The 23,076-nt window shown below is 51.0% G+C and overlaps 1 protein-coding gene across 7 annotated transcripts in view; it reads left to right on the top strand.

The window, feature by feature from the left end:
• The window catches only part of PUSL1 (pseudouridine synthase like 1), an 85,289-nt gene that overhangs the window by 43,782 nt on the left and 18,431 nt on the right, over window positions 1-23,076 (top strand). For 6 of the 7 annotated variants that reach the window (XM_075906655.2, XM_075906653.2, XM_075906654.2 and 3 more), the window contains exon 5: window positions 1,161-1,334. In XM_075906655.2, the coding sequence (XP_075762770.1) occupies window positions 1,161-1,334 (174 nt within the window). Of the gene's footprint in view, window positions 1-1,160; window positions 1,335-11,079; window positions 11,273-23,076 lie in introns of those variants that run through there. The other variant, XM_075906651.2, reaches the window with a different exon arrangement.

Below are 23,076 nucleotides of genomic sequence, written 5' to 3'. Positions count from 1 at the left end.
TCTGAGTGGGAGGCAATTTCCTAATTGGATTGATTCTTACTCTGACAAAATCCAGTGAGAAAATTCCCACTGATTTCAGTGGAAAGCAGAATCAGCCCTAAATGTGTCAGTTATAAATCCCCTAACCAGATCCCTTTCTGTATTCCCAGTATCCTCTTTAGCACTAGTTGGGAAGTGCTTTTTCTTGTTCCTATGAAAAGTTTCCACAAAAATGGGGGAAAGTTTTTGATTGACTTGTTCTTCAAAAGTTTTTTGGGTGTTGGTTGAAAAACTGAAAATGTTCGGTGAAAAGCTGCAGGGGGTTGGTGGTTTTCTGACAACTCCCTCCCCTCACAAAAAAAAATTCATCAAAAATGGACAGTTCCTGTGGTGATTTCCTTTTGGGGCAAGGGGAAAACCCCACAAAAACAAAACCACCCTTCCCCCCCCCCCAAAAGGAAACCCATCAACCAGCTTTAAACATTTTGGATTATTAAATCTGAATGGCAATTAGACATCTGCACGTCACTCTTTTCCCTTTGCACTGTCTATTCATGGAGAGTTTGCAGTGCATTCAGTTTGGGCAGTTGACCGCCAGTTTCTCTTCCATCTATCGTCAGTTCCACCACAGCTTGGCTGTAGCAGGCAATTCCACATGGGTGAGTTAGAGAATTGTCCAAGTGTTGTGAATTCTCTGCAGTTTCCTTTTTAATGTGTAGGCCCCTGATCCTCCAGAGAGGTTTTTCATGTTTTGCTTTCCAGGGCAGTAACTTTGACGGAGGTGTTCCGCTCCTGCAGTGAGGGGAGAGATCAAAGTTCTTTGATAGATGCTGCCTTGTGCAGATCTTTGCAGTAATAGGTCCTGAGTGGTGAACGGAATTCACAGCTGGGTTGGGGTTTGGAATAGCCCCAAAGTTCAGGGTGTATGGCACCATGGTTTTTGGTTTGGGCCATTATGCGATAGGGGGTCATTTGCAACATGGGGGTTCCTGTGCCTCTACTTACCCCTCCCCACCTCTGTTTTTCTTTTCTAGCGTGTCTGAATCTAGAGCTTGGACTTGGATCCTTCTTTGAAACTTCTTATTTAATTCCTCTGCCCCCCAGCACTGTTATGCCGAACCTTTCCTTGCTTCCAGTCCCTTCCTTCTTGCTCTTATGTATCTCGCTCCCTTTTGTTTCAGCCATCTGAACGTGCCAGCCATGCAGGAAGCAGCGAGCTTGCTGCTAGGGACCCATGACTTCAGCACTTTCCGTTCGGTCAGCACGGACATGCCTTTCAAATCGCCCCTTAAAACCCTGGACCGGGCAGAAATCAGACCCTCTTCTGGCTTCATGTCACACCACTATGAATACAGGTAAGAACTCACGTCACTCTGAGCCCTGTAAGACCCTTCTTTTATCTTACACCATGATTGGCCACTGCTTCTGCAGTGATGACCACAAACTGCAGCTTGCGAATTCTCCACTGTCCTCTGCCTTGCTCAGTAACGTAAGACCAGAAACTAAGGGGACTGCAAGCAGCAGCCCGTGTCAGAACAAACCAAGTAGCCCCTCTCGCTGCCTGCCCCACCCTGGCGCGTGGATCCAGCAGAGGGAGTGACATATAGTGTCATTCTTGCCCTCTCTAGTCAGTATCGAAGTGCCACATGGCTGGCAACCATCCAACCTGATCTGGCTCTGGCTCGTTGCGTCCTCTGCTCTTCTAGTGAAAGGACACGTGCTGGTGGCGCTGGATGGAGCATTTTCCTAGTGCCTACTTGCCACACTGTTGAGAAGGCCAAGAGCCTTGTCTGTAGGGGATGAGCTTCATTTTTGCAAGGATCAAAGCCGTCTTTAAAAAACACTCGCCTTTTTCTCCTGCTCGGTGATGTACCCCACATTAAGGTCAAGAATCTAAACTGGAGCACTGAGCTGGTTCCTTGTGGCCTACGGAAGGCTGGGCTGGATTGTTATTGCGTCCACATGAGTCTTGCTTGCATTAAGTATGCAGTGAATTAGCCATATTGCGTGCCCCACCCCCTCGCCAACTCCAGCTCGCTCGCTGGTTTAGAGGGGGCACTTGAGACAGACCTGCCTGTGAGAGCTTCCGAGAGGCAGGTTTCTTCATCTTCAGCCTTGGCCAAGTGGGGCAAAATAAGGGTCTGATCCCGTGCGATGTAAGCAGCAGACGTTGCTGCAGCACGTAGGGATGTGAACGACTGGTCAACTATCCGATAGGCAAAAGCTTACTGGATAGTCAACACGCTAGTCAACTAGTCGCTTCCCCCACCCCTTGCTTCCCTCACCCCTTGCTGCCTCTATCAGAAAGAGACAGCGGTGGGAGGAAGAGGAAGGGGTGCTTCAAAGAGGCAGCACTGCATGGAGCTCAGGGTCAGCTGAGGATTCCCCCTCTGACCCCGGGTTCCCCCACGGCGCTGCCGCTTTGAAATGCCGCGAGGAGCACGGGGCCAGCCGGGGACTGCTTGAGTCCCCTGCTCACCCTGTGCTCCCCCACGGTGCTTTCGCCTTTGAAGGGTAGCAACATCCTTGGGGCTGTTGCAACACTTCAAAGGAGAAGGTGCCCTTATCGACCAATCGAATAGTCGATGCAAATTGCATTGACTATTCGATCAGCCCATTAATCTACATTTAACATCCCTAGCAGCACGCACGCCTTCCTCTGTTGCCAGCTGCCCAGCCTTGCAGCTTGCAAGTGAAGCAGTTAAAGGAGGAGTCCTGTGCCATCTCAGATCTTTGTGGTAACCCTGGTAGGCACAGTGGCACAGTTTGAGTATAGTAGCAGGGGGATCTGTGTAGGTGCCTGGGAAGGGTCAGTCGAGATCCAAGCTTTACAGCACCCAGAGGTTGGTTTTTTGTTCCATGAACCACATTTACAAAAAAAAATGGAAGCCTTTAAAAGCCTTGAAAAGACCCGTGGAAAAGAAAATGGAGCCACGTTTGCACCCGTGTTCATAGGGTAGTGAAAGAGCAATGACCACAGCTGTCCCAGCTGGGTCAGACATGTAAAGCTAAGCAGGGTTGGGTGTGACTTAGGGATGTTAGAGTTTAGCCCTCTCTCCGGGAGGGGATCCAGCCGCCCCTGCCCACCCAGCTCCCACAGGGGTTGCTTTTCTGCAGCAGCTTAGTTAAGCTTCATCGCTGCACGTGGAACCGCTGAGATTTTTAGCAGTTACACAATTACCTTCTTCAGCGTCTTTTCACATCCCTTGTGAGATCTGTACAGGAGACCCAGGGAGGAGAAACAGGGTCTCTCTGGATTGGGGTTGGCGTCTCAATGGGAGACGCTCTCTCTGGCTGCCACAGCCCTGCATGCCAGACATGCCCTCTCTTGCATTGAGTCTAACACACAGGCCATGACTTGTGTTCATGAAACATTCCCTGGCATGTTTTCCCCAGAGCAGGAATTCTAGCCCTGGTTGCCCTCATCTATTCCAGTTTAGACATTGAAATTCCACCTCCCCAGCCCTGGGAGTGGTTCAGTCACAGAGAACCTGTCTCCTGTCTTTGCCAAGACCGTGGGGCACCGTTACCTGCTGCGTTCCACTCGAGAGGCAGCTGTATTTTGTGGGGGAGAAAGCCGGGAGTCCCCTGCATATAATTTGCAAAGTGGGGCTGGCTTAATCAGGAGTTAATATGCCAGAGCCGTGCAAAGGGAGGTTATTTTCAGCACATCATTGGCGTTGCTTGTTAGGATAAGTGAAAAATCAATGGGTCTAGCATGCACGTCCAGAACAAAGCAGGCATCATGATGGCCTGTGAAATGAAGAGACATGGTGGGTCATATTGGAAAGGCACCAACAAGAACTCAGTGCTTATAGGGATGAGCCATCGTGGGGGGAGAATACGCCCGTGTGTTTTCCGGGCGAGGTAGCATCTTGGTACTAACTCCGCCACTGCGTGATCGTAACGGTGGCCACCCTGCTCCGCTGGGCTTCTGAATAAGCTGCCTTTCAGGTAGCGTCTGGAGATAGGTGGCAAGGGGGCAGGCTGCTGGGATGCAGCCGAGATCGCCGGCCCCTTGTGCCCTGCAGCCTCTTTGCTGTTGCTCTTGGGCTGCTGGAGGCAAAGAGCCTTCCTCCATTGGACAGAGCTGAAGTTCAAAGGCCTCTTTATTTCAGGGATCCCCTCTGTCCCCCTCAAACCAGTGTGTCCTCCCGGGCTGTGTTCTGCTTGAGGGGACAGTGGCAAGGAGGCGACGGTGGCAGAGCCGTCAGCGCTGTGAGGAGTCAAGCTGTCTTCCCATTAAAGGCTTGTCCTCCTGTCCATCCTGGAGCTCTGGTCCTTTAAACCCCACAGCTCTGCATAGCTAGGCATGCTTATCATTGAAGGAGGGCGTTGCCACGGTAGCTAACCAATCCCCTCAGCGCCTCAGGTGGAGAGGCAAGAATCACAGGTGGGGAAAGGGGGGTCGTCCAGCCTCTTGGTCCATGGTAAACCCCGGGTGAGTTCGGCCAAGCTGGGACTGGAACTCCAGAGATGCTGCCTTGGAGTTTCTCCTCTAACCACTAGCCAATGCTCCCCTATATTTATACAGCTTGTGCGGCCTTGCTTCCCTGCCTGTCTCTGATGGGACCTGTGCAGGCTCGCTTCAACTAACAGGCCTGCAGTCTGCTCTAGGAGTGCAGGGAGGAGCCAGGGGAAAAGATAGAAGGGAGGTAAAGCAGGAGAAGGTGATGTGGCAAGACAGGGAGCTCTCCCTCCAGTCTCACAGCTCAACAATATATTGCTCCAAGTCCAGCCACCAAAGGAGGCGGCCAGAATTGCGAATCTTTACTGGCACAATCCATCCAAAGCCACGGGCCTGTCCATTGTGACATTGGCATGGGGACATGTGTTGCCGGGAGCCTAGGGAATCTGGAATTGGGTAACCTAAGTGATCACACTTCAGGGGAAGAGAAGTGTAATTTAGACCCTCCTGTATTAGTTCTGCTTATTCCAGTGAGTGGCCACAGTGGGATACAATCCACGTGTCACCAGTGCAGCACGTCTAGATTAGGGGTTTGCGATGGAGCAACCAGAGCAATGTCGCTACCCCAGTGCCAGGATCATAAATGTGGACAGGCATATTTCAGCACTAAGGCTGCTGCTTCAAACCCATCCGTTGCTCTTTGGTTCAGAGTGAAGTCTCCCTGCAGTGAGCCCAGCTCCAGGGAAAAAAAAGCCCAATCGACTGGTAAGGAGCGTGCTACTGAGGAAAGCTTTGGCTTGGCAGAGCTTTCTCTTCTTGCAGGTCTGTTACCCACTTGTGAATGTTTCATGTGGTCCAGCGTGGCTTTGTGTGCTTGATTTCAGTGGAACTCTGTGGATTTCAATTGTTTGAAAAGGGGAATGCAGTTTCTAGTAAATCCATGCCAAGCAGCATACAAGAGCCTTAAAGCTAAATCGACAGCATCAAATGAGTTGCTGGCGGAATATTTCTGCTGTGTTTTGGTGATGCACAAAGATAGCGATTTTATAACACATCATTTTATGGTGCACTCCTATTTTATGCATATCTCGAGCATTTAGATTTGATGTTTTCAAAGGAGCCTAATTTCAATGGGATTTGGATGATTAATTCCCGTAGATGCCTTTAAAATCCCATCCTTAATTATTAAAATCTTGTTAAACCAAGCCACGATTTCTCTGATTTAGGGAATAAATAGTTCTGAGGTTATTTATCCTTTGTATTCATCTCCTGATTATAATTAATCTGTAAGATTTTCCCGGGGTGGGGAGCAGTTGTCTCTTATGAAACTCAGCATTCACCTTTCCAAACCTGTAATTGACAGCCAGTGTATCGGCAGCATTTCACTGAAGTAGCAACATGACCACAGTTTGCAGCACAAGGCCTGAGATTGTGTTAACCGCATATAAATAGGTTTTAAGACTAAGCTAAGAGGTTTTTGTTTTTTTGGGACTATTTTTTTTTAAACTCTGGTGGGTGGGATACAGAGAATGGTAAACCATGATCCTCTAGCCAAATAATGCAGCTTTTCTTCCTGAATCTTTCTTCCCCTCTAAACTAAAACCAAGCTTCTGAATTGACCACTTGTCTGTATAAAAGGGCAGCTGTTAAAACGGCTCCCTCCATCAAACTCAGTGTTGCCTGGCAACAGTGGAAGTTAGGTTTGTGTCCCATAGTACAAATCACTCTTGAATGGCGAAAGTCTTTGCCCGATCGCAGCTTCCTTGGGAGTTATTTTCCATCACCTGTTTCTCATGGAATATGCATTAAGCCATGTGACATGCTCGGTTCTGCCAAGTGAAAAGCCAGTCCAAAGTTTTGCTTGTAAGCAGAATTGTGTGTGATATTAACAAGAAGAAGAAAGTTCCCCTTATGGAAAAGTCTGGTATAGGATCTGGTTCGCTCTAGGTTTATGGAATCATCTTATATAACTGAATAGAGAATTCTGTCCCTGCTCTAAAATTCTACTGGAAGGCTCAGAAAACATTCAGGCTGTGTCTATACTGGTGCGATCTTGCGCCAGAGCTATGCAAATGAGGCTCAGCATGGAATATCGCCAAGCCTCATTTGCATAACTAATGAGCCACCATTTTTGCAGAAGAGGCTCTTGCGGAAGATGGAGCTGTCTATAGTGCTCCTTCTTGTGCAAGAAAAACCCTCTTGCGCAAAGCCGTTATGCCTGAAAATAATCAGCATAACGGCTTTGCGCAAGAGGGTTTTTCTTGCGCAAGAAGGGGCAGTGTAGACAGCTCCGTCTTGCGCAAGAGCCTCTTCCGCAAAAATGGCAGCTCGTTATTTATTCAAATGAGGCTCGGCGATATTCCACGCTGAGCCTCATTTGCATAGCTCTGGCGCAAGATCGTGCCAGTATAGACACAACCTCAGAAAGAAACTCATTCTCTGTTCAGCTTCATAGGTTTTTAGGGCAGCTTCTCTAGATGGCTTTTGTTAAATCCTATTCAACTTTGCCACCAGAGATGTCACCGGCTGTGTTAATTTAGGAAGTCAGATTTCACAGGCAATTCCAGCCTTTTGACCCCAGCAGTGTGTGGCAAGATTTCAGCATAGTTCTGATCACAAATAAAACCTGAAATTCAAAGATCAGCTAGGTCAGGGATCTAAACACTTCTATTAGCCCTGTTTTACAGATTGGAAAACTGAGGCAGAGAGGGGCAATTGATTTACCCAGGATCATGCAGCAAAACAGTGACAAAGCCAAGAACTGAATGCATGTATACAAATTCCTAGTACCACAGAGTCTTAATGGGTGGTCAGCCCTGAGTTTTCCTTCCCATTAAATTACAGTCCATGTTTATTGATCAGGGAATTTAGAGAGTCGGGAGACAAAGAACTCATGCTTATGGTGCTGCATAAAATTAAGTGAAGGCAGCAATAAATTAGCCTTGACTCAGAAGAACTCTTGACTCTGTGCATAAGTGCTTTGCTGAATTAGGGCCTTAGTCTACTTGACATGGTGTATGCTGTGTGAGAATGTGTAGTGTGTGCAAAATATGCCCAGCGAGAAAGTACTATCAGGGGGAAGTCGTAGGATATTAACATTTTGTGACGTGAGCAGAGTCCGAGGGTGTGGGACCTGACCGAGCTGAAATAGGAAGACAGGTTGCGGCACAATGTTATCAGTGATTTGTCTTTAAAAGCGTCCTCCCAACCTTCTAACATGGTATTCTGCGCCCTTCGCTGACCTCCCGTGGAAGCTGGCTGGTGCCCTGCCTTTCCGAGATAGCCGAGTCCTTCCCCACAGGCCTGCAGGTTCAGAAAGCACAGATGGTCCACATCTTTCTAGCTGCCCAGCTTATAACTGCCTGTAATTTGGCAGGGGTGTGGGAACCGACCACAGATCAAACATGGTCACTAACACACGGAGGTCCGCAGTTAGGGTTCTCAAAGGGAAGTTGTATCCTATGGGGCAGTTGGAAGGACTGGAGGGAGAGGTGATGAATGAGGGAGCAGAGGTGTTTGGGAACTCCCGGTGCATTGGACACTTTCCATTAGTGATCAGATGTATTCCAGAACACTGGGGAGCATGGATAAATACTGGTGGGTACTCAAAGAGGAGGAACAAAAATTACTCTCCTCAATCTGAGGATGGGACAAGAAGCAATGGGCTTAAATTGCATCAAGGGAGGTTGAGGTTGGACATTAGGAAAAACTTCCTAATTGTCAGGGTGGTTAAACACTGGAATAAATTGCCTAGGGAGGTTGTGGAATCTCTTTCATTGGAGATATTTAAGAGCAGGTTAGACAAACACCTGTCAGCGATGTTCATGGTGCTTGATATGCAATTTGAGATACATGAATTGTGTATCCTATTTCAATCTTATTTCATAATAGCTTATTTCGTAATGTGGTATTGTCTACACAGTGCCAAATTTCGAAATTACCCACTGTTCCCTTACTCCTCATGGAATGAGGTTCACAAGGATGTCGGAATAGCGAGCCTGTTATATTTCTCAATAACAGGCTTGCTGAAAACACGGGATAGCTATTTTGGGATACTCCGGTATCCTGAAGTAGCATTGCAGTGTAGACATAGCCTAAATGTGCTGCTATATGGGACCTTATCTGTACCCCTAATGGACTGGAGAGTGTTTTGTCTCTGGGCATGTCTCTTTGAAGAATCTGCCACCGAACCATGAATTTTCAAAACTGTTTTTTCCAGAAAGGAACCAGATTTGAGCCGCCATAAAACAAAAATCTCTCCACCTCAGTGGGCTGGTGTCAAGATGTCCTTCAGAGGTTTTCAAATCTTGTCTTCCACAAGGCTTAGAAGTCCAAAGCTTTTGGAAGTCCATGAGTGGTATCCGTTCTTAAGCTAATATTTTTGCCATCATCACATGGGCACTGGCTTTTTTTGGTAGGGTTGCATTTGAGAGCAGGAGCTCACGTTTTGGCTGTTACAGGGTCGCTCTGGAGCGCTGTGCCATGCAGGCTGGTTTTTGTTTTCATGGCTGTTGGAGAGGAACGCTGGTGCGGATTTGTTATTGTAGGGTTGCTCTGGAGCTTTCGACAGCATGCGTTGTTTTATTGTTATAGAGTTGGGTGTGACCACTGGGTCTTCTGCCTTTTGGGGGGGAAGGGGAAGTATTCAAGGGCAAAAAATAAAGAATGAAGTGGGGCTTGCAAGCCTAAGTGAACTGTCGGGAGAACTTGCCTTGGTAGGATCCCCTTTAAAGAATGTAAGTGATCATCCCAGCTGGTTTTAGAATCCAAATAATCTCCAGGTTGCTAAGAGCAGCTGCTGTTTCTGTACAAGCAGCATGATCTCACAAGGGGAGAGGAATGCCTGCTTAAATAACATCTGAACCAGAATCTCCATCTGGCCATTTCCCCTGCCTTTCACCCCTGCATGGGAACGCCTCTCTGTCTGCTCCAGCCTGCCTTCCTGACTGGTACAGATGGATTCCCGTGCACGTTGGTTTCCTGATTTGCTTGCTCTGGCCTTTCCAGCAGCATGTGGACGTTGTAGTGCGGATTGCTGAGTGATGAAAAGCATTCTGCAAAGTCGGTGGTGACCACATGACTTTCCCCAGTCAGCGCTGATGCAGTCGCATTGTGGACTCGCTCTGGGTAGGAGTGGAGAGTTGTTTTTTTCTGCTCCGAGCAGGGAGCATTCCCCGAGTCAGCACTTTCTCTGCAGGCAGTGGAATTGCACCTTGTTTTATACCAGGTAGCTCATGTTGTAGTCATTGCTCTGTAGCACATTCTGCCTGCACGTTGTGTATCTAAAGAAGTGTTTCCCAGTTTTGTTTGGCCACGGAACCCTTTTAAACTTGAAAGAATTTTGTGGCACCCCTAATAACAGTCTTACATATGGAGCTGAAAAAGTAGACCACAAACAAGTAATAATAATAATAAACAGATGCTAAGCAAGGTCATGAGATCAACACAAATGAAAATTTTCAATAAAATTCATAAATGCTTAAATATTGATTATTATCTTTTTAGTCCTAAAATGTTATTGTAATGGAATTTTCTCGCGAAACCCGTATTTTCACTTTGTGGAACCCCAGGGAAACACGGATCTAAAGGATCCCAAAGCTCTTTACAAGCCTGGAAATCACATACAAACTAGGCAGGGTTTGTTCAGAGGCAGCCTCCTCTGGGGTGGAACGTGCCAGCTGTTTAACAGCTCAGAGCAATTTTCCACGTTTGTTTAGGAGAGGGACTGGTGCTGAAGGCTATCTCTAGGTGAAGGGATAGAAGAGTTTTTAGATCGTCATAATGTCGCGACTGTTCTGTTTGGACCAGGATGCTGAAATTAAAAGTTCTTACCAAAAACAAACCAAAAAACTGAACTCGAGTTTCACATTTTCTCTGAGTAATTTCTCCTTCTGCTACCCAGGAGCCTCCTAATACCAGTCTGGGACACTGGTTCATTGTTGACCCTGTAGGGCAGGGGTGTGGAGGCTTCTTTTGGGTCAGGGGCCATTGACCCACAAAAAAATCAGTTGCAGGCCGCACACTAGTGAGAAGTGACCCCCGACTGAGAAGGAGAAAGACTCTCCCCACGTTCCCCTCGCACACCAGAGTCTAGGGAGGCCCAGGCTAGTAGATTGTGTGTGTTCCAGCCCGGCAGTGGGAAGGCTGGAATGCCAGCATGGGCTCCCCAATGCTGGGGGGGACCCTGAGCCTCAGGGGCCAGATCCAGGCAAGCTGGGGGCTGCATCCGACCCCCAGGCCTGAGGTTCCCCTCCCCAGCTGTCGGGGAAAAATGCCACCTATCCCCTGGCTTTTTGGTAGAGGTCTCCCTTCCCATTACGTGCCAGGCCTCACCGTGCTTAGCGTGTGATTTGACGGGATAGCAGCGCAAGGCGAGATGGATGCAGAGCAAGGGTGTGGGTGGAGGATGGGTCTGCAGTTCATGTCCCTTAAGCTCCTTTTGGGGAAGGTGCTCCCTTTATCACTGAAGTCTGTCACCTGGAAGTTTCTTGTTGGAGGCCCAGCCCCTCCCCAAGGCCTGGTGTGGAGCCACCGCGAGCTGGCGGCTCTCCAGCCGTTGGATTTGGGTAGACTTCCGACAGCAGCTCCTTGAAGGCGAAGCGGCATCGTTCGGCACTGCAGGCTCCCTGGGTTTGCAGAGAAGAGCTAGGAGAGCTGTACCCGAAGTTCTGAATTCATGTCTCCCCCCCTAGGTCTAGCGCTCGTCTCTTCTGGGAATGCCGAGTGATGAATCAGGGCGCTGTGAACTACCCTTTTATTCTGGTTGGATCCGGGATTGGGGGGTCCATTGATGATCCTGGATGGGGGCCCCCCGTATCTGTCCCTGCTGCTAATACAGATGATCAGCCATGTGTAGGTAGAATACAATAGCAATTCTAACTACAGTAGCAGTTTTGCTGCAAGTGTGTAGTGCATTGCTCTGCTTACCCTAACATGGGTGGGAAGCAGTATTCACTGTAAACTGAGTGCGTGGATGGCAACCCAGGAGAGATTCAAATGCCACCCAGCTGATAGCAGAGCACCCACAGCTGGCTGCATGCATTTCTATTGGTGGTGCACATCCATACATAACTCAGTGCACAAAACAAAATTCATTCTGCACATGGATGGGAAATATTAGAGGGAAGATGGGAGGAAGACTAGTGTTTCTTTTAATATTGCATTCAGCTGCCTGCAAAACCCCAGTGTAAGTGCTCACCAGAACAGGGTGCTACAGATGTTTACAGTCCAGATTCTTTGCAGGACAGTTCCTTTCATCAGCATATGTGGTCAGCATTGGTCTGAATTTGGGCTTTGGGGTTATCAGCACTGAACCCAGGCCACCAAGTTCCCATCCGAGCTTTCCCAGACTGGGAGGGGTTAGGACGGGGGAGTTGGTCTTTGCATCGATGCAAGGGATCCAGATGTTCCTGATGTTGCATTAATGGGTGCAGAGTGGGGCAGTGGTGCTAGAAAGCAGCGAGGGCACAGAGCACTTGGGACACAGCTGGGACGGCTGTTGCTTGGGGCCAGATGCAGCCAGCTCTGGGTAGGATTGCAGTGGGGGCTGGACATGGGCTGCCAGGGTTGCTGTGAAGGGGAAGAGGCAGAAGCCAGCGAGGAGAGGCAGGAGAAAAGATTCTATTGACACTGGAAGTGTAGCCTTCCATTCAGAACAGCTGGGAAGAGGCTGCTCTGCTGGAGTGGGTGGTACAGGGCGAGGGGGGCTCTGGTGGCCACCCTGCGTGGTCAGGTGTTATGCCCAGGCAACGCCAAGCCCAATTACAGCGACACCAGTGGCCTCCCGTCTACGTGCCAGATGTTGCCAGGCCAGTGTCCCCCTGGTGTAATACTCTGGGGCCAAACCCGCTGCGCTGAGCAAACCCTTGTGGCTGGAGCGCAGCTCCTTCGCCTCATTACAAGGCACAAACAGGCCTGGCCACGCAGCAAGACCAAGTCCGATTAGAACCTCTGGGGCCAGCTCCCGGCTGCAGGCCGGCTTGGGAAGACAGCGCAAACAGTGCCCAACCCACTGCCAGAACCGTCCTCCCCTCTCGCTCAGAGACTGGTTGCCTTTGTTCCTGAGAATCGCGCTCATTTCCACCCCCTTGGATCTGGAGCGACGCTGCGAACCGCGGAGCGCGGCCGCTTAGCCAGAGGCTCCGAGGGAGGGAGATGCCGGTCCTGGGAGCTTGGCAAAGCCCAGCCTTCTCTGGGGTGAGACAGAGTGTGCAGCAAGTCAGCGCCATGAGGTTCCAGTTAGTAATTCATCCCGAAGCCTCGTTGGGTAACGTCTGGCAAATTCAATTAGAAATCACACCCATAAAAATCCTTAAACGCGGGATGGGGATGGAGACAGAGGGAAGGCGGTGTGGGGGAAGGGGCGGGTTTAGAGCGAGCTGCAGCTTAGAGGAAAGCACAGACGCCCTGTCGGCAGATACCCCAGGGAGGCCTGCAGGCGAACATTGTGGAGGCTTGGGTAAGGGGGAAGAGATTTGTTTTGTCTGCTAGCAGCGCTCTCCCCCCCGCCCCAGCCAATCTAGCCGGTTTTGAATTCCCTCCTCCGAGCCAAGCACACAACCCCCTTCACTCCTTGCCACAGGCCCCCGTAACGTGATATCCCCACCGAAGCCCTGCTCCTCTGCCTTTTCCCAGGCCGTGAAATGAAAACCAGAGGAGGGGAACTTGCCCCTGCTTCCAGCACTCCTGTGTCTGGGCTGATTCGTGAGCAGTGCCACAGGGCCAGCGTCTTCCCAGGGCGCTGCCTGTGTCCAGCACCTGGAGGAATCTCTCCCCCTTGGAAAATGCTCGCAGTGGAAGGAGAGGGGTCTGCAGTGTGAATCCCCATTGGTGACACTTGACCTGCTTAATAACCACAAGCCCCCACACGGGATGTTAAATATCAGTTAATTGAATAGTTGATTAGCCCCGTGAATTCTTATTGGTTACTTGACTATTCTGTAGTCCTTGGGGGTGGGGCCCGCAGCCACTGCGCTCCATCCCCACTCCCGAGGAGCCCCCTGCCACTGGGGTGCCAGGCTGGAGCCAGTCCACGAGGGGAGCCAGTTTAAAAACTAGCTCCCCTCGCAGACCAGCTGCCCGTCACCCTGCGCTGCTGCCTCTGATACAGAGGCAGCAGCGTGGGCTGGCAGCAGTCCCTGTCTGGGATGGGGGGCAGAGTTCCTGGACCAGGCATGAGCCGGCTGCCTGCCTGCCTGGCTCCTAATACATTTTAAACACAGAGCCACAGCAGGGGTAGGTCCCGGATGTGGCGCAAGCTGGGACTGAACTGGGCTGCTGGCCAGCCCGCTAAAACATTTACTGGCGGGGTGGGGAGCAATGTGTGTAGTCTATAGCATTAACCAATAATGCTTATTGGTTAATCAGCTACACTATCACATCCCTAGCCCCCACGCCGGCAGAAAAGAATGAGCGTGTTCAGATTCTATCACCCTCTCACCTTGAGGCGCGTCGAATTGGCGAGTGGTCCATCAGCAAGTTCAGGCGTCAAGTGCAGTGATTTTCAAAATACAGGTCACAACCCAGTACAGGGTGGTGGAAGGTCAGAGACTGGGTCGTCTTGCTGTGGAGTGACCAGGTGAACAGCGGGGTTGCTAAGGCAGCTTCAGCTACGTCTACACCTCACCTCTCTTGCGCAAAAGCATATGCGAATGAAGCGTGGATTAGCATATTGCCACACTTCATTTGCATAATTAATTAGGGGCCGTTTTTGCACAAGAGGCTTTTGCGCAAAAACCCCCTCTTGCGCAAGAGCCGTTCTTCCTCATTTTTTTAGGAAGAACGGCTCTAGCGCAAGTGGGGGGTTTTGTGCAAAAAGGAGCTACGTAGGCAGCCTTTTTTGGGGGGGAAAAAAAGCCTTGCGCAAAAATGCCCCCTAATTAATTACGCAAACGAAACATGACAATATGCTAATCTGCACTTCATTTGCATATGCTTTTGCTCAAGAGAGGTGCAGTGTAGACATAGCCCTACTGTCTGTTCCCCTGCTGTACCCCAAACACCCCATCCCCAGCCCTATCCCATAGCCTGCACCCCTGTACCTCACCCCATCCCTCAGCCCCGAGTCCCCACCTACATAATGAACCCCTCTGGCCCACCCCCCCCAGCCTGCACCCCAAACTCCTCATCCTTGGTCCCACTCCAGAGTCCACTTCCCCAGGCAAAGCCTTCACCCCCCGCACCTGCGGCCCCACCCTGAGCCCCGCACTCTTGTCAAAAGACAGAATTATACTGGGTCACGGGCATCAATCATTTTCTTCAGCGAGGTCACAAGAACAAAAACATTGGAAAGCCCCTGGTCTAGGGTTTCGTTAGCTCTTCCAAGTTCCCTTCCTTTTAATAGCAAAGATCCCGGATGGCAGAGGTGCCAACCCGCGCCTGCCACGGCGGTGCAGAGATGGCATGATGAGCAAGATCTCGGGGTACGAGAGGGCAGCCTCTCCTGGCCTTTCAGCCTCACCGATGCCAGCTGCACACTGGGAGGAGAGGAGAAGAGCGGCAAACCAGAGTGTGTTTGGCCCTTTGGGTTTGTGGAGTTGCCCTTGCACGACGGTCGCACCTGGATCTCTGGTGTGGTAGGCGCTGCACAAACCTAGTGAGACGCTCCCTGCTCTGAATGGTTCACAGTGGCCGGCCCTGATTCACAAAGCCCTGAAGCACGTGTCTCAATCCCATTGATGTCAATGGTAAGTGAAGCACGTGCTTAAGTTCTCTCCTGAATCAGGGCCAGAATAGACCAAGCAGACAAGGGCGGTGCTGTCACCCCATTGGGGAGCAGAGTCATAGAGTGATGAAATGACTCGCCCAAGCCCATGGCAGACCCAGATCCCCTGCTAGCTCTCAAAATGGCCGTGTAGATGGGGTCTCGTCGTCTGTTTCCCCTGGAACCCGCCGGGATCAGGCCTCGGCCCTTTGCTATTTAACATTTTTATCAATGACCTGGAAGAAAGCGGCGAATGTTTGCGGATGATGCACAGGCTGGGGGAGAGGTAAATGATGAAGAGGCCGGATCACTGATACAGACCAAGCGCGTGGCCTGCGAGACATCTCATTTGCTGTTGCCCATGTGCAGGGTTGCTCCATTTGGTTGGTTTCCATCCACGTAGTTTTTCCCTGCCGGTGTTACTAACGTAACACACGGGGAAAGCCAGGGCACAGGAAGTGAGGTGGGTACCGATTGCTCACAACACTGGCTGTGAGAGCCGGGCGCTCCCTCTGCAGCCAATCACAGCGCTGCAATCATGCAATCCACAAATTGCAGTGAGCAAAACTACCCTAGCCCGTGAGACCAACTGGTTCTGACAATCTTGAGCCCCTGGGATGAAGGAGGCCACTCATGCGACCCACTCACTGGCCTAGGCTGCCCACCACTGACCTGGATGGTTTATTAAGCTGAGCACAAGCAAACAAGATGCATTTTCATATGGCTAAATGTAAATGTGGGCATCTGTGACAGAGATCATGGGCCTCGCTTACAGGGGGGAGGACTCTACCCTGGCAAACAGGGATTCTGAAAAAGATTTGGAGGTCGTGGTGGATAATCTATCGAACATGAGCTCCCCATGCAATGCTGGAGCCAAACGGGTCATGCAATCCTGGGCTGCATCCACAGAGCCCTCTCGAGAAGGAGCAGAGCGGTTATTTGACGTCTGGGCGGGGCACGGCTGCACTGCTGCTGGTATCCTGCATCCCGTTCTGGTGCTCGCCATACGCGAAGGGTGCTGATAGATCGGCGAGGGGGCAAAGAGCTGCAAGGACGACAGGCGAAGAAAACCTGCCCTGTCGTGATAGACTCAGGCTCACTTTAGATCAAGAGGGGCTTGGTCACAGTCTGTAAGTCCTTGCATGGGGGACAGCCCTGTAATCATGGGTTCTTCACTCTAGTGGAGAAAGTAGAACCCAGTCCAAGGGCTGGAAGTTGAAGTCAGACAAATTCCGAGCAGGAGTAAAGCGTAAATGTTTCCCAGGGAGGGTGATTTACCACTGGAGCAATTTACCCAGCAGCGTGGTGGATTTTCCAGCACTGGCCTTTGCAAAATCCAGACGGGATGTTTTTCTGAAAGCTCTGCCCTCGGGATTGCTTGGGGCTGGATCCTGGCCCCGTGCTCTGCAGCAGCCCAGCCTGGAGAGTCCCAGTGGGCCCCCTGGCCTTAGAATCGATGAATGGGTGAAAAACCTGAGGCCAGGTCTCGGGATGTAAAATCCCAGGTTTAACATTAGATTTAACCTATTAAGCAGGATCCCAGCGGGGATTGATCCAGCTTGGTTGGAACAGCTCCCTGTCCACAGGGCTGCCAGCTTCTGCTGCCGGCTCCCCGTGCATGCAAGGCTGCCGGCTTCTGCCCCCCCGCCCCCCATACAGGACTGAGCAGCTCTCGGTTTGGGGGCTGCTCCCGGGTACTGGTTAACCATTACCCAGTAAGCAGCACCCATGAAGGTTGATGCTTTTTTTCCCATCCCCAGCCAGCTCTACATTTACCCCCAGATAGATGCTCCAGAGATCGATCTTCCAGGTTCGGTTTATCGACTGCCAGTGGCACCCCCATCAACCCTGGTACCCCCCAGGGTCACAAGGATTAAGGGAAGACTACTGGAGAGTTTCTCCCGTCGACCTCCCACGGTGGGGACGCCGTAGAAATGCGACTTGAGACATTGACTCCTGCTACGCTCTTCTTGTAGCTGGAATGGTGCATCTTAGGGTGACTTTCTCGCGTAGCGTAGACCTGGCCTGCGTTCTCCTCCAGGCATAGGCAGCGTGTTATATGGGCTTGTGGTGCCCGTGCTCCAGGAATATTCAGAGCCAAGGGCCCTGCTCCACCAATATTTGGAGCTGGGTCTCTCCCCCGGCCACCACCTGCTGGCCCCCCTCCCAGCCCCAGAGCGCATGCACGGTGTGCTGAAACGCCACGCAACAGCTGAGAGGGGAGATGCCTGGGTGTGGTGTGACGTCACAGCCTAGGACTTTAAAACCGCGTGACCCAGCACCAGGCCAGGCAAGTAGTTTGGAGCCCCAGAAGCAGCTGCAAACTGGAAGGAAGAAGGTAGGGTAGGATAAGGTGGGGTGAGGGAAAATAGGGGAAAGGGGTGGGAGAGGAGGGGCTTGTGCTGAGGGGAAGGGGGCAGGTCAGGAGAAGAAAGGGGAAGGTACCAAGGGACAGGGTGGAGGAGAGACCCATTCTGGGCACCACCAAAAATTATACAAACCTGCCACCCTTGCCTCCAGGGCATTAACCACAGGCTCTTCCTTCAGCGGAACATGTTCCCAGCCCCCCACCACCGGGCCGGCTGCGTGTTCGCTGCACGCTAACTGCCTGGCTAGCTCAGCGGTGGCTCGCACCGAACGCATCTTGTCAGTTCCCCGGCGCTTTTGCCTGGGCTCCCTGTTCCGCCTGCTATGTTCTTTCTATTTTTAGCCTCTGTCGTTGAGACCTGATCTGCAACAGCATCAGAACATGCTTGTTCAGTCCGTGCTCGTTAGCCTGGCTGAGCATGCATTGCCTACAGCGCTGATGGACGAGCCACGCTGGCCGGGGGGGGGGGGCACCGTGCCTGGCATGTTCACTCTCTGCCTTGCTAGTCCCAGCGCCGACTGAGCTTGTGCACAGGGCCTAGTTTCTCCCACTGGGAGGATAGGTCAGAGCCCCTCACCGACATAGGCGATAGGGAGTTTGGCTTTGAGAGTATGAATGAGCGATCGCCCTCTGGTGGCTGACTCTCCTGCCCGGGAGACAGTGGCTATGTCTATGCTACAACAATAAATCTGAAACTTGCGGAATGCAAATTGCATATCTTTTTCCAATTTACGCCCAAAAGAGGCTTTTCCAAAATTTGGCCCATCTACACGGGGCCAAATTTTGGAAAAAAAACCTTCTTTCGGAACCTCCCTTCTTCCTCGTAAAACAGGGTTTACAGGGATGCCGACAAAATGCGTCTGCTTTTCCGACGGGATGCATTCCTTAGGCATGGCAGAGCTTTTCTGGGATACCCCAGTATTACAGACCCATTAGGGCAGGCTGAGGGAGTTCTCCTTTAACTCAAATGGAAGAAACACACGGGGCTGGAACATAAGGGTCAGGGTTGAATTCTCCAGCTGCCTTTCTGGAAAGAAGGGGAAGACATAGGGATAGATCTAACCTGCTTGGGGGCTCCTTAACTTCATTATCTTGGTTGTATGATGCCCGGCTAATTGTGTTTGAAGGAAATGCACAGAGCTGCCTGGCTCTGCTTCCCGGTTGACACTGGCAAATGTTATTTGCTAAATGGCTCCAATTCATTAGGAAACAGAATTCTCGATTTGCAATTTCCTGCAGCACTTGTTTTGGAACAGCCCTTTGAATGGGGTGCTGAGAAGCATACATGAAGTAGAAATGTAACCTGCAGTAAACTAGCAATAGCTGCTCTCTCTAGTTGTTAAAGCCAGTTCTCGTTTGGGAAGGAGCCTTACTTCGGGATCAGAGCAGAGGGACTGGGAGCCAGGACATCTAGTGTCTCTTCCTGACTCTGCTGCTGACCTACTGAGTGATCTTGGGAACATGCTTTGCTGTGCCTCAGTTTCCCCATCTGTAAAATAAAGTTTTCCTTTACAAGAATACCTGTTATATGAGAAGCCTAAAGTGCTGTGCCCAAGATTCCCTGCCCTCGCCCTGTTCCGAGATCTCACTCCCATACAAGTCACATTGTTAATCCCTTGCGTGCTGGAGGGGATGTGCAGAGTCTTTGTGCAGGGAGATCTCTGAAATGAGGGCCTTTAGGAGGCTGCAGGGATCAGAGTCCAAAGGTACGTCTACACAGCAACATTTTTTTGAAATAACTTAGTCCGCGCCTACACCGCAGGCAGTTGTTTCGAACTAATGTTGAAATACTGTTGAGCCAGAGGACATCTTACTCCGACTCCTGTGACCCTCGTTGTACGAGGAGTACGGGAAGTCGGAGGAAGAGTGCTCTGTTTTGAAATAAGTGCTGTGTAGACGCTCCCGATTTCGAAATAAGCTACACAATTGACGTAGCGCGATTTGCGTAGCTTATGTCGAGTTAAGCCCTGCTGTGTAGACGCGCGCTGGCTGTAACTTCCACCTCACCAGCTCCCCCGGGCGTGGGGCGCAAACGTGACAATCCATCTGGAAATACACACCCTGCAGGATGCCTGTCGTCCCGCTGTTGCCCTAGTGTGTCTGTTGTGTGCTGCCGCCAGTGCTCCGGTGCGGCTTGATGCTTGTCTCTCCTGGACCTTGCTAACTTACTTATCCTGGTGCTGCCTCAGAGCAGCCTCTGCCCTCATCCCCATCCCTTGCTCTGGTTCACCGGGGTAGCGTTCAACTGGCGGTTGATAAGGCGGAGTCACCAGCCTGCCATGGCAGGGCGCGTGCCTCGTCGGCTTTCTGACCCTGGCAGGGGTGGCTGCTTTCCTGGCCCCTTTTCTACCACTACAGAAGTTGGGTGAGCCACCAGGCCAGACCCAGGGCTGGGTTCCCCCAAGCAGAAGGGAGAACGTGCCGGAGGCAATGTTTCCCAAGGGGACAAGAGGGGGCAGATGCAAAGGCTGAAATTAGCATGACACAAATCCCATAGTGCATCATTTCCTGTTACCTACAGTCCAGGCCCTTCCCTCACCCCGGCTGTACTATCATAGAACCCTAGCACTGGCAGGGACCTCGAGAGGTCATCAAGTCCAGGCCCCTGCCCTCATGACAGGACCAAGCACCATCTAGATCAGAGCTACACAACTTTGGAAACCCTGGAGACCACAATGATACTTTCAGCACATGCCGAGGGTTGCAGCTGAAGTGTGGTTGCATGTACATGCAAATATATATGCAAATAGCTTTTCACACTGACGGGCATGAATATAAAGATTAAGGCAGGACTACACGACACACAGGCCCCATTTAAGTGAGTTCTCTTGATATTAATAAAATGCAATAGTTACCTGATTTCCACCTATCTGACAGCACTTTTAATGAGCAATGACAGTCTAGGAATTTAACTACTAAAGCACATGTCAAGAGAAGACCATTACATGGATTACTTTTTTGTTTTGGCTCCCCCCATGGGCTGCAAACAAATGGGCCGCTGGCTGCATGCAGCCCATAGACCACGTGTTGAGTAGGCCTGATCTAGATCATCCCTGACAGGTGTTTGTCTAACCTGCTCTTAAATATCTCCAGTGATGGAGATTCCACAACCTTCCTGGGCAATTTATTCTAGTGGTTAACCACCCTGACAGGATGTTTTTCCTAATGTCCAACCTAAACCTCCCTTGCTGCAGTTTAAGCCCATTGCCTCTTGTCCTGTCCCCAGAGGCCAAGGAGAACAATTTTTTTCCCTCCTCCTTGTAACACCCTTTTAGATACTTGAAAATTTCTCTCATGTTCCCTCTGACACATTTGGTCACAGAGATCCCCTTGAGACTGTCACTTGACATGCTGAAACACCACTGAGCCTGTCTCGCTGCCCTTTGGGGCACCCCACCACCCTGTCCTGCTGAGCCAGACCCTCCTGTCTCCTCCAGCGTTGGCACAGAATTGGGGTCACAGTCCACAGCCGAGTAGCAGACACTGAGAGCTGCTGAGCTCTGGGATGGCTCAGTCACAGTCCCCTCCTCCCCTGGTAACAATTATTTACACTGGGTTTATTAATAAACAACTCCTTCCTTTTATACTTAGTAAAATCTCTTTTAAGTGGTCATAAGAGATAGCAGACAGAACAATGTAGGTTACTAAACAAGGTAAAACAAAACACACTAAGGGTATGTCTACACATGAAAGTTATTTTGGGATACCAGAGGTATCCCAAAAGAGCTACCTTGCGTCTTTTGAACGTGTTCGCTATTCCGAAATATAGCAGACACGCTATTTCGCCATCCCCGTAAACCTCGTTGTACAAGGAGTAAGGGATGACTCGAAATAACACTTTATTTTGAAATTTAGTGCTGTGTAGATGCGAAATAGACTCAAAATAAGCTATGCAATAAATCAGGGCTTTTTGCGCAAAACAATTCTTCACTGTCTACACTGGCCCTGAAAGACTCTTTGGACAACTGGGGAACTAGTCACAGACACCAAACAATTGAAAACTGATTAAATGGAATGGGAGGGGGATTTTGATGTTCAAAACTCTGCTGTTTCAGCTCACAACTAATTAACTCAGACAGGTGCAAAACAGAGCGGGGGGGGGGGGAGCTCTCTCATTAAAGATGCAAACCTCAAGCTAATCATATTGAGCCAGTGGCTGAACTAATCCATGGTTAGGTCTGTAGCACGTGTTAAGCGGCCAGTGATGTGGAAAGTGGATGATGTTGGTACTCTAGGATTTGTCTTTTTTCCTTGGGATTTACATAGTTGTGAAATAAACATGGTTTTTAATAAGCTTGTCTGGCCTGGGAGAGCTGTTTGTTTCAAACAACGGGCTGACAGACACCAGATGACTGGTTGGCTGTCTAGTGGGAGGCTGCAGTCCCTGTTGGTTGGATAAGTAGAAATCCCTTTTGGGCATTTGGCTGCCAATCATTCCATGTTCAGCGCCTGACCCCGGTTTGGAAGCTGCAAGAGAAAGTTAATTTTTGCACCTAGGCTTGTGCAAGGGAGCACTCCTGGAGGGGACCACAGGAAAGCGGGAACGGCTGGCTCCATCCATCGCTGCTTGCAGCAGCCCCCCCTCGAGTATTCGCTGATGGTCAGTTTATTGTGGAGGATGTGACGAGTTTTCTCCCCGCCCCAGCGCCAACTGCTGCCTGGTCTTGGGAATTAGCTCTTCCAGCACTGGAACGCCCTCTTCTGGCTGCTGTCTTGCCTGCTCTTACCTGGCATGCCAGGCCCCATGTCCCTCCCAGACTGTGGTGCTCCTGCCACTGTTACTCCTAAGCCATCACTTGCCTCAGTGAGCCACTGCTGTTCATCATCTAGCCCAAGGGTGGGCAATAACACAGAATCAATTTGCCAGGGTTAGCCCCTGTTGGCTGCTGCTACCATATTTACTTGCACCTCCGCTGGCACTGGTCTTGCAGCTCCTGTTGGCCATAGAACACTGTTCCCACCCCATGGGAGCTGCGGGAAGTGGCACGGAACAGGACACCGCTTCCTGCAGTTCCCATTGGCCAGGGATTACTGTTCCCGCCCAATGGGAACTGCGGGAAGTGGCACAGAACAGGACACCGCTTCCTGCAGTTCCCATTGGCCAGGGATTACTGTTCCCGCCCAATGGGAGCTGCGGGAAGTGGCACGGAACAGGACACTGCTTCCTGCAGTTCCCATTGGCCAGGGATCACTGTTCCCGCCCAATGGGAGCTGCGGGAAGTGGCACGGAACAGGACATCGCTTCCTGCAGTTCCCATTGGCCAGGGATTACTGTTCCCGCCCAATGGGAGCTGCGGGAAGTGGCACGGAACAGGACACCGCTTCCTGCAGTTCCCGTGGGCCGGGGACGGTGATTTGCTGCCAGCAGGAGCTGCAAGCACCCGGCCCTGCAGAGGCGCAGGTCAATTTAGTGGTGGCCCTTCAGGGGCTAATCCTGGAGAACCGGATCCAGCCACGGGCTGGTATTTGCCCACCACTGATCTAGCCCCTTCCCTCACTTCATCATTGGCAAGGGGGTTGGACCTGCTGCCTGTTCCTGCCCTGGCTGCTCCTCTGCAGCCCTAGTACTTCCCTGGGTCCCTGTCATGGAGCCTCAGCCCGGAATCTATTCAGGCCTGA

This window comes from Pelodiscus sinensis, chromosome 24 (assembly GCF_052426305.1).
Source record: "Pelodiscus sinensis isolate ZL-2025 chromosome 24, ASM5242630v1, whole genome shotgun sequence".
NCBI lineage: Eukaryota > Metazoa > Chordata > Testudines > Trionychidae > Pelodiscus > Pelodiscus sinensis.
This window is presented reverse-complemented; position numbering and strand designations above follow the sequence as displayed.